We start from the raw sequence: 11,989 nt of genomic DNA on the forward strand, positions 1-11,989 counted from the left end.
GTAGTCTCAAAGCGGCTAACATTCTCCTTTCCCTTCCTCCCCCACAACAAACACTCTGTGAGGTGAGTGAGGCTGAGAGACTTCAGAGAAGTGCAACTAGCCCAAGGTCACCCAGCAGCTGCATGGGGAGGAGCGGGGACGTGAACCTGGTTCCCCTACATTACGAGTCTACCGCTCTTAACCACTACACCACACTGGCTCTCTGGGTAGCTGTTATTATGTATAAACAGCAAGACCCAGGTTCAAATTCCTTCTTAGTCCCAAAGCTCAATGGGTGACCTTGGTCCAGTCTCAGCCTTACCATCCTCACCTGCCACACAGGGTTGTTTTGCAAATAAAATCAAAGTAGGGAGCAAATTTATGTATGCTGCTCTGAGTACTTTGCAGGAAGGACAGAATGATTATTATTAATAATTATTAATATTGTTGTTATTTATTCATTTTTTAAATCACCACCTACATGTGCATCAAGGTGATTTAATAAAAGCAGCTAAAAGTAATAATAATGAAGCTTGTTGATGCCAGGATGGCACATCTCTCCTGGTGCCAAGAATATAGCATAGTAAATATTTTATGGAACTATGGCAAGCAATTTTAGAAGGAACACGATAATACACTTATATAGGATAGTGGTTATTCCTTCTTGCACTAGTCATCCAAAGAAACATCATTGCTTCATATTAACATGACTATAACACCAGGAAACTTAATGGAGGCTCCCTGCCACAGTCTTCAACTCACCTAAGAAAGGGCTGAAGAGGGTCCTTCACCGCCATGCATTTTGGGTGAGATGGCCAGGAGAATGCACTTCCAACTTCCATAAAAGCATTTTTAAACTTAGTTTAAAAAGCTGCCATGGCAAACCATGACAGGAGTGCAGGCATTCTGCTGGCCCCCTCACTCAAAATGCCTGGCTCTGTGGAGAAGGGCTGTCTCAGCCCTTTCTCTGAGCAAAGTAAGGCAGTGAGGAGGAAGTAAAGGCAGTGGCAGCAGAGATCTTTGCCTCACCAAATGTACAATAATGAGCGGGGGGGGGGGGGGGGTCCCAGGACAGGTGCAGTCCCTCTGTATCCACCACCTGAGACAATGGTCTCAATCTGTTTCATTATTGGGTCAGCCCAGGCCGTAGCCAGCAACATGGACAATTTCAGCTGTGACTCTTTTTTTGTATTTTGTGTTTTTAATTCTCACTTTTAAACCACCCAGAGGACTTTTGTCATTAGGTGGCATATAGATATAGTGTCACAAAGACGAACCCTGATTCTACCAGTTAATATGGAATTAAGTATTACACCTGGTACACTTCTCAGGAAAACAAAAGGAGAGAAAGATGAGCTCAAGTCAATCTTGTTTAAAGCTTCATTGAATCAGAAAACCCAGTACATTCAAAATACTATCACAAATGTTCAGCAAGTTGAACACAGGCAACCAATAAAAAACAGTGAGCGTTTCATGTACTTAATTCCATTTAACTATATGGGAAGCAATACTGTTTTCCTCCTTTCTCAGCAGGCTAATAAATCTGAAAAGTTTCTTCTCCGAGACCATAAACTATTCTGCACACCACCCAACAGGGTACACATGAGCATATACCCTTGAGCACACATGCTCTGGTACTAAGCAACTCCTACTGAAAAACAACATGCAGCAAGAAATATTACTACTTAATTCCCCCAGGCAAATGATTGGAATAAATTCCACTCGTGCGCTCTCAAGAACAAAAAATCCACAGAGAATTTGGGGCATGCATGACGCAGCGCACAAACCCTCGTGGGAAAGAATTCTTAGAACTTCTTAAGTTACTAGTTGACAAGTCTCACATCTAGGATATTTATGAAGAAGGCTGTCATCCCCCCAGAGAGATAATGTAATGCACAAACTAAGAGGCAGAAACAACAGAGGAGCTGTTATCCACCCAGGAATGGAAAGACTCACTATCCTGTATTGGTTCCCAATTGCTCCTGATTCTCCTGTGTCCATGACTCAGTTGTCATTCAGGGCTATTGATTAGTCATTTCTATGTCACAAAATCTTTATCGAACTCGGTGTACATTTCCCCACACACACTATATTTAGGCCTCAAAATAGGATCAAGTAAGCTGAAGAACGCCACAGAAAGACAATAGCCTCATCACAGTAATCCCCCTATGCAAACAGAGGCTCTGCAAGAATCTTATGTCACACTCTATTTCTCTTAAGGAGTCAACATTACTGGGATTACACATCCTCCCCCTGAGCAGCTGCTCTCCAGGTGTTTTGGACTCCCATTCCCACCAGCACCAGCAAGAACAGCCAATGGTCGAGGATGATGAGAGCTGAAGACCAAAAGATCTGGAAGGCACCAAGCTGAAGGAGGCTGCTAACATAACTAGGTCACTCATTGAATGCTGCCTCAGAATAAAGGTCACACCCACCCCATACATTTAAAGCACATGGTTTTCCCTGAAGAATCTTGAAAACTCTACATTACCCCTCCCAGAGCTATGATACCCAATACCCTTAGCAAACTACATTTCCCGAAATCCTTTGGGGAAAGCCATGTGCTTTAAATGCCACAGCAAACTGTATATTAATGCTGGTTCTAAATGTGTTTTGATGAATATTAACTATTGTTTTCAAGCTAATTTGTTTGCATTTTATAATGGTGTTTTTTAAACGTTGTAAGCCACTTTGAATCCCAGCTTGGGAGAAAGGTGAAATAGAAATAGAAAATAAATGCATTCCATTGTGTAGGTGTGATCAAAGACACCTTTAAAACCAGCAATTGTACCTTACCCTTAAAAACATTTTAATTTTTTAACCGTTACAACCACGGGGAATAGACCTATGACTAAGCTCTTTGTTACTTGTAAGCAGGGAGGGTGGTGCCCAAAGTGATGCAAAGGGCCTAAGAGAAATAATGGCAAGGCAGAAACAACATCTATGCCAAGTCTACAGTTTATATTATCAGTTCATACATGACCACTCCGGGGGGGGGGGGATCCCTGCATGGTTCAAGATGAACTTCTTTGAAACTTCTTAGTGAAATGAATGTACTTTAAAAAGAAAATGGTAACAACCTGTGAAATACCCAGAAAATTATGTTCAAGATAAATGATTTTTTATACACTCTTAGAACCACTTACCGAGAAAAACAAATCCATCTGCTTCTTTTTCTGTCACCAATACCTTCTTGGTATCTTGGTTTTTTCGGAAGAAGTTGAACATCTTTTTGAAATACAAGTCTAGAAACAAAAAGGTGAGAAATGGGTCAAGTGATGCTATAAAAAAACTTAACAATTCTGGCATTATCAAAATAAACATTACGAAAGTTATAAGATTAGAGACTTGAACTGGGGGAGGATTTTGCAGGAGCAAACAGAGAAGACCAGAGAGATACAAGTCAGTTGTTCATTATTGCTCAGTTGAAGAAATATGAGTTTCTGTACACCCAAGCAGTGTTGGTTGACTCTCAACCTCTGACACCTGGAAAAAATAACCCAAGCACTGGAAAAAGTTACTCAAGATAATATTATATTTTCCACCATAAAAATATTTTAATGAGCACACCATCTGATTATGTGAAGAGCATTTTTACTTTCAAGCAAAATAATTGTGTGTGTTACAGAGAAATCAATACTGTCAGGACCAGCAGGGTACAGCTGACTTTCCATGCTAAACCTAAGGTTGTCTGTGGGGTGGCATATGGAAGCAAGCAGCAGCAGCAGCAGCAGTGACTCTGCTCTTCTCTTTTGTGTTATGCCACCCACCCTATGGCAGGCATTTTGTGGCTGGGGCCCACAGCACCATCTCAAAAAAGGTTGGCAACCCCTGATGTAACAGAATGGCATATTCTAAACTAGGTTAAGTCATGAAATGACCTGTTTTAATTATTTGTTTATTTAAAATCTATCCCACTTTTTAAATAATTATTATTATTATTATTATTATTATTATTATTATTATTATTAAAATTTCTGTACTGCCCTTCATTCAAGGACCTGAGGGTGTTTTACAATATAAAGACACAAAAATAGCATAGTAAGAAACAAAATAATATCTCCCCCCAACACACAGTTTAAAAGCCCATAGATCATTTAATTAGCCAAAGGCCTGGGAGGAGAGAAATGTTTTTGCCAGGCAAATGCCCGGAGAGGACATTCCATAAGTGGGGGAGCCACCACAGAAAAGGTCTGTTCTCATGTTGCCACCCTCTGGACCTCTTGTGGAGGAGGCTTACAAAGAACCACCTCAGTTGATGATTGCAGGGTCCAGGGTGGTTCATATCAAGCCAAAGCCTTTCCTCCATATGTTACACACTAGTTCTTTTATAAGTAAGGTGATCCTTAACTTAATGGCTTTCATTCCATGTAGCAAGAGTACTCCTCCCATCACTGCAAGGATTTCCACTTGCACAATGGAGTTTCCCTGCCCCCTTCATCCCCCTGTGTGCCACCAGAATCTGTTCAGTGGGTTCTCACAACCCTCCAGAGCAAATTTTGAGGGGGTGCACAGGCAGAGTGCATGGGGAAAGTATTGTTGCACAAACAGAAATCCTTGAGCTGATGGAATGAGGGAGTCAGAAACTGCCCTGCAACCTTTCACTTCCTATCAGTTGCCAATCCTTTGTGCAGATCTGTCTTTCTCTCTTCCTAAATCCTGCAGTACTTGCCTTTTCACCTTCAGCAGCTCCAAGCATTGACTTCCTTCCAAATGCTTGACTAGGAGGTACTATTCTTGAACTGCAAAGATGCCCTTCTTTTATACACTAGGCTAAAAGGGAGGAAAACAGAGTTACAAAAGCTCACATGCTAGTATCAGGATTTCAAAACTTCATCTGCAATCACAAAATTTAGATTATATTTAAGAATGAAAGAAAGACTTCACACTTTCATTTTGATAAACCAGGCAACTAGACTTCTACAAAGCTGTGCTAAAGCACACTAAAAATCCTACCAAAACTCATAAACTGCAATATTTAGATCACAAAGCTTTTTGTTATAGGTCTAGGTGTGTTCCAATGCCAAATGACAATACTCTAGCTTCTGACCTTTTAAAATAACACTGAAAATAATTAACAGTCTACATGTTTGTCCTGGGCCCGTTGTTGTTCAACATCTTTATAAATGATTTGGAAGAAGCTATGGGGTGTGTGTGCTCAGTCTTGATTGTTTTTTCCAGTGGGTCTACCCTGAGTAGGGGTAATATTGGATACAACTCATACACACATATATAGGAACAGTAATGCTGAACCTAACTTGTAGGGCTCTTTTAAGGAATAGTGGACTTATGCACATGAAGGTCTTTGAATCCTGAAGGCTGCTTACTGAAACCAATATTTCCTCTAACTTTGGTAGAAGTGTCTTCCTTATCTAGTTAGCAACGTTTCCTTCAACACTGCACAAAGGGACACAGGTATCTTTGCCTTTGGCAAATAAAAATTGCTTGTAGCCAATCAGCACTGAAGATTTACAAAAAATTGGTTCTTTCTATGGCAAATACAAATGTCTTAGTTAATGAACATTTTGAGGACAAATAATTTTTCTTAGAAGTAGTTTCTTCAGGTGAACAGTTCATTTACAGGGGCCAACCAGATGCAATAATGTATGACCACCTCTGATACATGACTGAACCTGGCCAATCCAATAACTCACAGTGATCTACTCACATAAACAATGTAATGTTTCAAGGCAGAGCACAGTTGTCTCCAAAACCTATTTCTGTTGCATTTCCCCTCAAGATACATGTTTCTTGGGATGCAACGTTTTAGTTGCTTTGCAGGTTATATTAACCAATTAAAATTAACAAGCAGCAGCTTTCGAAAGCAACCAAATATATATTTTTATACAAGAATTTACAAAAACCACAGATAGCATGTGCCATCTTATGATGAGCATTTCCACCCTTGCCTGCCACAATAAATGAATAGCCTAGAAACAAAGAGACTCCATTTCCTGCTTGTTTTGACATATTTGAATTTAACGAATTAATCGATCAACTAAATCACAAACTACTAATCAACTAAGTTTCTCTGAATGGGATGCCAACCCGTTTCTTGCCACCGCTCTATTCTATGAGTCATCAGTTCAGACGTTAGTTTATACACATAAGACCAGATAGGTAGGCTGTCAAAATTCAACGTCATCCCGTGGCTCTGCACCACTATCTATGGGTAGGACGAACCACCAGCCCCACCTCAAGGAGGACCCAGAAAAGCTCTGCCCCATAAGGTATGAAAAGAAGTGAAGCGAATTTGTTGGCGCGGGTAGCTCCGCCCACCAGACGAGAGCTCCACAACACCCCTCCCCAACTGGCGACGCGCATGCGCGTATTCCAAACCAGCACTGACATTCTGAACGTTAACGGATATAACCACCGAAGCGCAAAAAACAACACCGCCGGCGTTATTCGACGACTGCCGCCGCGCACCGCAAACGAATGACGAAATAACCCTCGGCCTCGGCTTTCTGTTTTCGCCACGAGCGAGGCCTCTCTGACAACCGACCCTACCTGCCTGTCTTGGATACGCACCTCCGGCAGCCTCTTTTGCACAACAACCTCCGCTTCCGGGTTCACGAGGGACACCTCCCGGCGGATGAACTGAAGTAACCTCGTCGGCTGAGGAAAATCACAGTCCAGTTAGCTGGCGCGCGCATGCGCAAATACACGCACTCCGCTACATGGAAATGACGTAGAGGCCGCCTGCGTACGGAACGTTCGGTGAGCGGATTGGAACGTTTTCACAGGGACCGTCGAACTCTGCGCGCTTCGCCCGTTGTCGTGGTGACCCGCGCGGCGAGCGGAAGTAGAAGTTTCCCGCCAATGTAGCCTGGAAAAAGGCAGAGGGGGGGAGGCGGCCTTGGTTCAGACTCCCAGTTCCGAAATGGCGGACGTGCTGCAAGAACCCCGGGTTCGCGTAGCCACTAATCAGTTGGCGCAGTACATTGGGAAGCCCGTTTGTTTCGTGGGGCGCCTGGAAAAGGTAAGAGTGATTCGGGGCGGCTCCTTTACTACTTTTCATCCGCCAGGGGATTTGCCTTGCAGGGCATCGCAGGCCCCTTGGGGTGGTGTATCCGTAATACTGTACCCGTGATATCGCTCGCTTAGCTCCAAATAAACTTTCGCCAAAGACGCCTGCTCTCTAATGCTGCCGTTTGTGAAACAGCTGAAGCAGAGGCTCATTTGTATCTCATCCTTTATTTAAAAACAAAACATTTATCTCGTTTGGTTTGCAGTATGAACACATTAAATATTATATATATATATATGATTAGTTTTACATAGTGATTATTGATTATACAAAACAAACATAACAATTCCACACAATTCCAACAAAAAAGAGAGGTTCTCTCGAAGCTTCTGACCTCCCTCTCTCCCTCCATGAGTTCCATTTCTAAAATTTTGTTCCTTTACTGTAATGTAATCTGTATATTCTGCTGCCAACTTAGCAGTTCGAAAGCACGTCAAAGTGCAAGTAGATAAATAGGTACTGCTCCGGCAGGAAGGTAAACGGTGTTTCCGTGCACTGCTCTGGTTCGCCAGAAGTGGCTTAGTCATGGTGGCCACATGACCCGAAAGCTGTACACTGGCTGCCTCGGCCAATAAAGCGAGATGAGTGCCCCAACTCCGGAGTTGTCCATGTCTGGACCTAATGGTCAGGGGTCCCTTTACCTTTACCATTTTAATCTATCTATTATAAATCCATAGTATCCAAAGTTAGTGTTACTTTACAAGTATTAATGTATTTCTGCTAGTGATTTCAACTGTTTACAGTGGGAACACATTAAATATACACAGGAGGGGTGTATCTTATGAAAATTTTTCATAAGATATCTAGCGAATGAAGTTTATTATATCGGTACCCTGCTTTGGATAACAGCAAAACTAAAACAAAACAATAAAAAAATCCTTCCAGTAGCACCTTAGAGACCAACTAAGTTTGTTTTTGGTATGAGCTTTCGTGTGCATGCACACTTCTTCAGATACCTTTCGTGCATGCACACGAAAGCTCATTCCAAGAACAAACTTAGTTGGTCTCTTAAGGTGCTACTGGAAGGAATTTTTTTATTTTTTGTTTTGTTTTGACTATGGCAGACCAACACGGCTACCTACCTGTAAGCAAAACTAAAGGCAGTTACCACCCCCATCTCCCAAAAAAGTTTAAATGAGACAAAGCAACAGGAGGAGAGTGGACGTATATACCCTTATTTTGTATATATTCCCTTGAACCTGTTTGGTTTTTAGGCTTGCTTGATGTGGCCATTTATTTTCTCCCTCTTAATATAGTTATTGCAGATGTAGCTCTCATGGGGTTCTGTTACGAATATGCAATTCATTTTAGTAGAGCAATTTAATTGTGAGAAATCTCTCTACGTCACCCTTATTAAATGAGATGTTGCATTTTTTTTTACACTTCCTTCCTGGAACGTGACTTGCATTTTTACAGACTGCCATGTACAGTTTTAAAGCATGTAGTTATGCCCACATATAGATGGAGTATTACCTTAGTGCTTCAGTATTTCTGACGAAAGACTGACATAGTGGTGTTGATAGGCAGGTGCCGCAGTCTGCTAGATTTTATAATCTGTTGAATCTTTTTCAAATTAATAACAAATTGATATGGTTTTGCTTATTGTGGTTGTGTGAACATGCCCTTGTATATAAAAGTAGGTAAGATTGTGTAAGGTTAAAAGTGCCTTGAAAATGAGTGTTCTGAAATTTTATTTAGATTCATGCATCTGGGAAATTGTTCTTCCTATCTGATGGAGAAGGAAAAAAAGCAACCGTGGAACTGGACACACCTGTAAGTATGTCTGTCTTTTGGAAGATTTCATAATTCTTATGCTTAACAATTTTCCTGGTGTTGAGTGCCTTTAATTGTAGAAGTGGAATTGACCTGAACAGTCTGTGTTGCTGGTATAGCAGTTCCGTATATGAGGGCTTCAAGTTCTAAACCTCAGCTAGATAAAGGAACTTACGTGGTTCTAGTATTTGCCAGTAACAAGAATAAGCAGTAATGCAATCACAACTGCCCTATCAAGTTATGTACCTGAAGACTATAGAAGCATATTCTTGAGACTGAACAGTGTGCTGATTATATTTTTATATTCTTACGTTTCCTCTGCATAGCTCCCCTGCCCCATAGGTTTGTCTGGAATTGTTTGTTGCTCCCTCCTAAGCCATATATATATAGATAGATAGATAGATAGATAGATAGATAGATATAGTTAGAATCAAATGCAATAGCCTACTAGTGCTACAGATATTCAGCTAGCAGAACCTCTGCTTTTAACGTAGTACAACTGCCAAATCCAGTAGGTGGCTTGGCTTGGTGAAAGTGTTGTGCAGTTTTAATCTGTTCTGTGCTGTATGGTACTGATGCTTCTGCTTGGTGCAACAAAAATAACTTGCACACCAACAGACTCCTTTGTCTTATTTATGTTTGATCTTGCCTATTCTTTACAGTCACCTGTGTATCATTGGTATAGGGTTATCTGTGTGTGTGTGTGTGTGCGCATGATCACATGCACAGCAAAATTCAGGTCAATTTACTGGGGTGGGTCAGGCAAGACAAAAGGCTTGAATGGGCCGTATGTCACAGGTTCCCAAAATATGTGATGTAGTTACTAGGTGGCTGTTTGAGAGAATAGATATAACCTCACCTTTACTTGGAATGAACTTCACTTTCTTGAACATTCTTAAGTAATTCTTAAAAGTGTTTTATGGTAAGGTGTTAATGTAAAATAGAGAGCAAAGTTCAGTGAGTTGTAATTTCAGTTCATAAGTGCTATGTTGGAACTTCCAGAAACGTGGTAGGTGGGGGAGGTGCAAAACTGATTGTTGGTAAAATTCTTAATAAAGACATTTACTTGTTCATCTGCTATTGTAGCTTGAAGAAGAGCTCTCTGGGGTCATTGAAGTAGCAGGAAGAGTTACAAATCAAGTAAACATCATGTGTGCATCATATACCCAGTTCAGAGAAGATAAAAACGCATTTGGTAAGTGAATTATTTCCTTCCTCACTGCAAATTGCAGTTTTTCCAATGGTTTCAATACTTTTGAATAAGCTCCTGGCACTCTTGATTAACAAGTTTCTTTCAATAATGGTCAGTTCTTGCCTATTTCCCCCCATGGAAGTAATGTTTGGCATGATTCCTAAAGAAGTAGATGCACAAAATACATTGTCAGAAATTAAAATCCCATGTGGATATTTCATTTTGAATATTTTGTTTGCCAAGTGCAAGCACTGCAGTTAAAAAAAATACTGGTGGGAAGGATTCACTTGCAATGACAGCTTCATAGTCACAGTTCAAGTTGCCATTCCTGTCTGTTCAAAACACTGAACTCGGTACGTATATATCTAGCCAAATAGGATAATTCTGTTATTGATGTACTAAATCTGTTATATGGCCTCTTCTATCCAATATAGTTATTGCTCTTACAGAGGGAGAGCTGTTGTGGATACACTTACAAATCTGAGCTTTCGTCAATTGGATTTCTGTCAAATTAATACCTGTTAACACTCAGGCAAGATATTGGTTAAAGCAACCCCTTGAAATATTTTTAACTGTCCTGACTTTGAAATTGAGTATATGTTTCTTTAAGAATGAGATGCACATTATAGTTAGTGTTGTCTCTTAGGTAGTATTGTATAAATAGGACAGTTCACCTGCACTAATGTTTTTTAATGTTATATTCTTGTTTCTTTCAGATTTGGCACTATATAATGAAGCTCTGAAAATTATCCATGAATTTCCTGACTACTACCCTTTTAGTTCTAATGCATGATTGGTACTTTTTGTTACAATTTAAGAGTGGACAATTTGGTGATGCTTACTGAACAGAACTGTTCAAGAATCTCGGTGTGAAATAATCTTGCTTAAAGTGTACTTGGGACTGTCTTCTATGCCAGCAATATAGTACATAATCTAGTATTTCATGCATTTGTATCCTAAATGGCAATGCTGTCCTGAGGACAAAAAAACATGTGTCTAGTGAGATACAGTAGTTCTCAATAAATAAGCATTTTAATGTTAAATTGTCACTCAGGTAACAGTCTTCGGTAAATACGTAACACAGTGCTTATTTTATTTTATTTTTAGGTGATCTTTTGTACATGAAAAGTATCAGAGAAATCAGTGTATTATATAAAATGCAAACTATCATAATATTGATGACATCTAAAGTAAAACGTGTTTGGTTTTATTTTAAGACTTAATTGGAGCTTTAGTCACCTTACCTAACCAGAATATGATAGCAGTTCAACAATAAACACCATTTATGTAGTTCTTCTTGTCTGAAGAATGATTCATACCAAATATCTGTTCTTTACAAGGTAGTTGGAATATTTTTCTAAAACAGGACTCCTGGGGACGGGGGCACCATAAAACAAACCCTAATTTTTCAATGTATATTTACTATAAAGGTAAACACTTTGAATGTTGTAGCTTCCCTGTTTACTTTTAACACTCAATACTGCCCAGTGTTGAAATCAGAACACAATACTACAAAATCTGGTACTAGTATCTACCTGGACTATTGCAGCATCAGTTGTATGAAGGTCATGAAACATTTAGCTTAATCAAAATGGGAAGTTAAATCAAGCTTTTATTTTACAATGTCAAAAGGAGAAGCAACTGTATTAACAGAAGTGGTTAAAAACCCTCGGTCTACAGAAATACATACACAAGCCGAAATGCCTGAGAACTGACTTCCGAGTCAGAACTAATCTATGCAGCATAGCTGGTCAACTTTTCCCTTTTTTAAAGAGAAATTCCCTTATTCTGAATAGGATTCCTCGCAAGAAGGGAAAAGTTGACAGCTATGGATGCAATATACAGCCCCTTCATCATTGAGCACTGAATGTTAAGATGTTCATACAGAACTTCCATGTACCCAAAAGACTTTGTGCCCTCTCAAAGTCAGCAAATACAGCTGCTTTCATTTTACAAAAATACTGTTAAGACAACTGGGTAACACATTAATACCAGTTCCTATTTACATATTCAGT

The 11,989-nt window shown here is 40.1% G+C and overlaps 2 protein-coding genes across 3 annotated transcripts in view; one reads left to right on the forward strand and one right to left on the reverse strand.

The window, feature by feature from the left end:
• Positions 1-6,637, reverse strand: part of UMAD1 (UBAP1-MVB12-associated (UMA) domain containing 1) — a 39,750-nt gene extending 33,113 nt beyond the window's left edge. The window contains exons 1-3 of one of the 2 annotated variants that reach the window (XM_033165442.1): positions 6,511-6,637; positions 4,652-4,752; positions 3,126-3,224 (exon numbers count right to left, since the gene is read on the reverse strand). In XM_033165442.1, the coding sequence (XP_033021333.1) occupies positions 3,126-3,207 (82 nt within the window). In that variant the 5' untranslated portion in view covers positions 3,208-3,224; positions 4,652-4,752; positions 6,511-6,637. Of the gene's footprint in view, positions 1-3,125; positions 3,225-4,651; positions 4,753-6,489 lie in introns of both variants that reach the window. The other variant, XM_033165443.1, reaches the window with a different exon arrangement.
• A 171-nt stretch (positions 6,638-6,808) lies between these two features.
• RPA3 (replication protein A3) lies at positions 6,809-10,829 on the forward strand. Its single transcript, XM_033165444.1, has 4 exons — positions 6,809-6,961; positions 8,708-8,782; positions 9,869-9,977; positions 10,691-10,829. The coding sequence occupies exons 1-4, from the start codon at positions 6,863-6,865 to the stop codon at positions 10,765-10,767; spliced, it is 360 nt and encodes a 119-aa protein (XP_033021335.1). The 5' UTR covers positions 6,809-6,862; the 3' UTR covers positions 10,768-10,829.
• The last annotated feature ends 1,160 nt before the right edge of the window (positions 10,830-11,989 follow it).

The sequence above is a fragment of the Lacerta agilis genome, chromosome 12, assembly GCF_009819535.1.
Source record: "Lacerta agilis isolate rLacAgi1 chromosome 12, rLacAgi1.pri, whole genome shotgun sequence".
In the NCBI taxonomy this organism is placed as follows: domain Eukaryota; kingdom Metazoa; phylum Chordata; class Lepidosauria; order Squamata; family Lacertidae; genus Lacerta; species Lacerta agilis.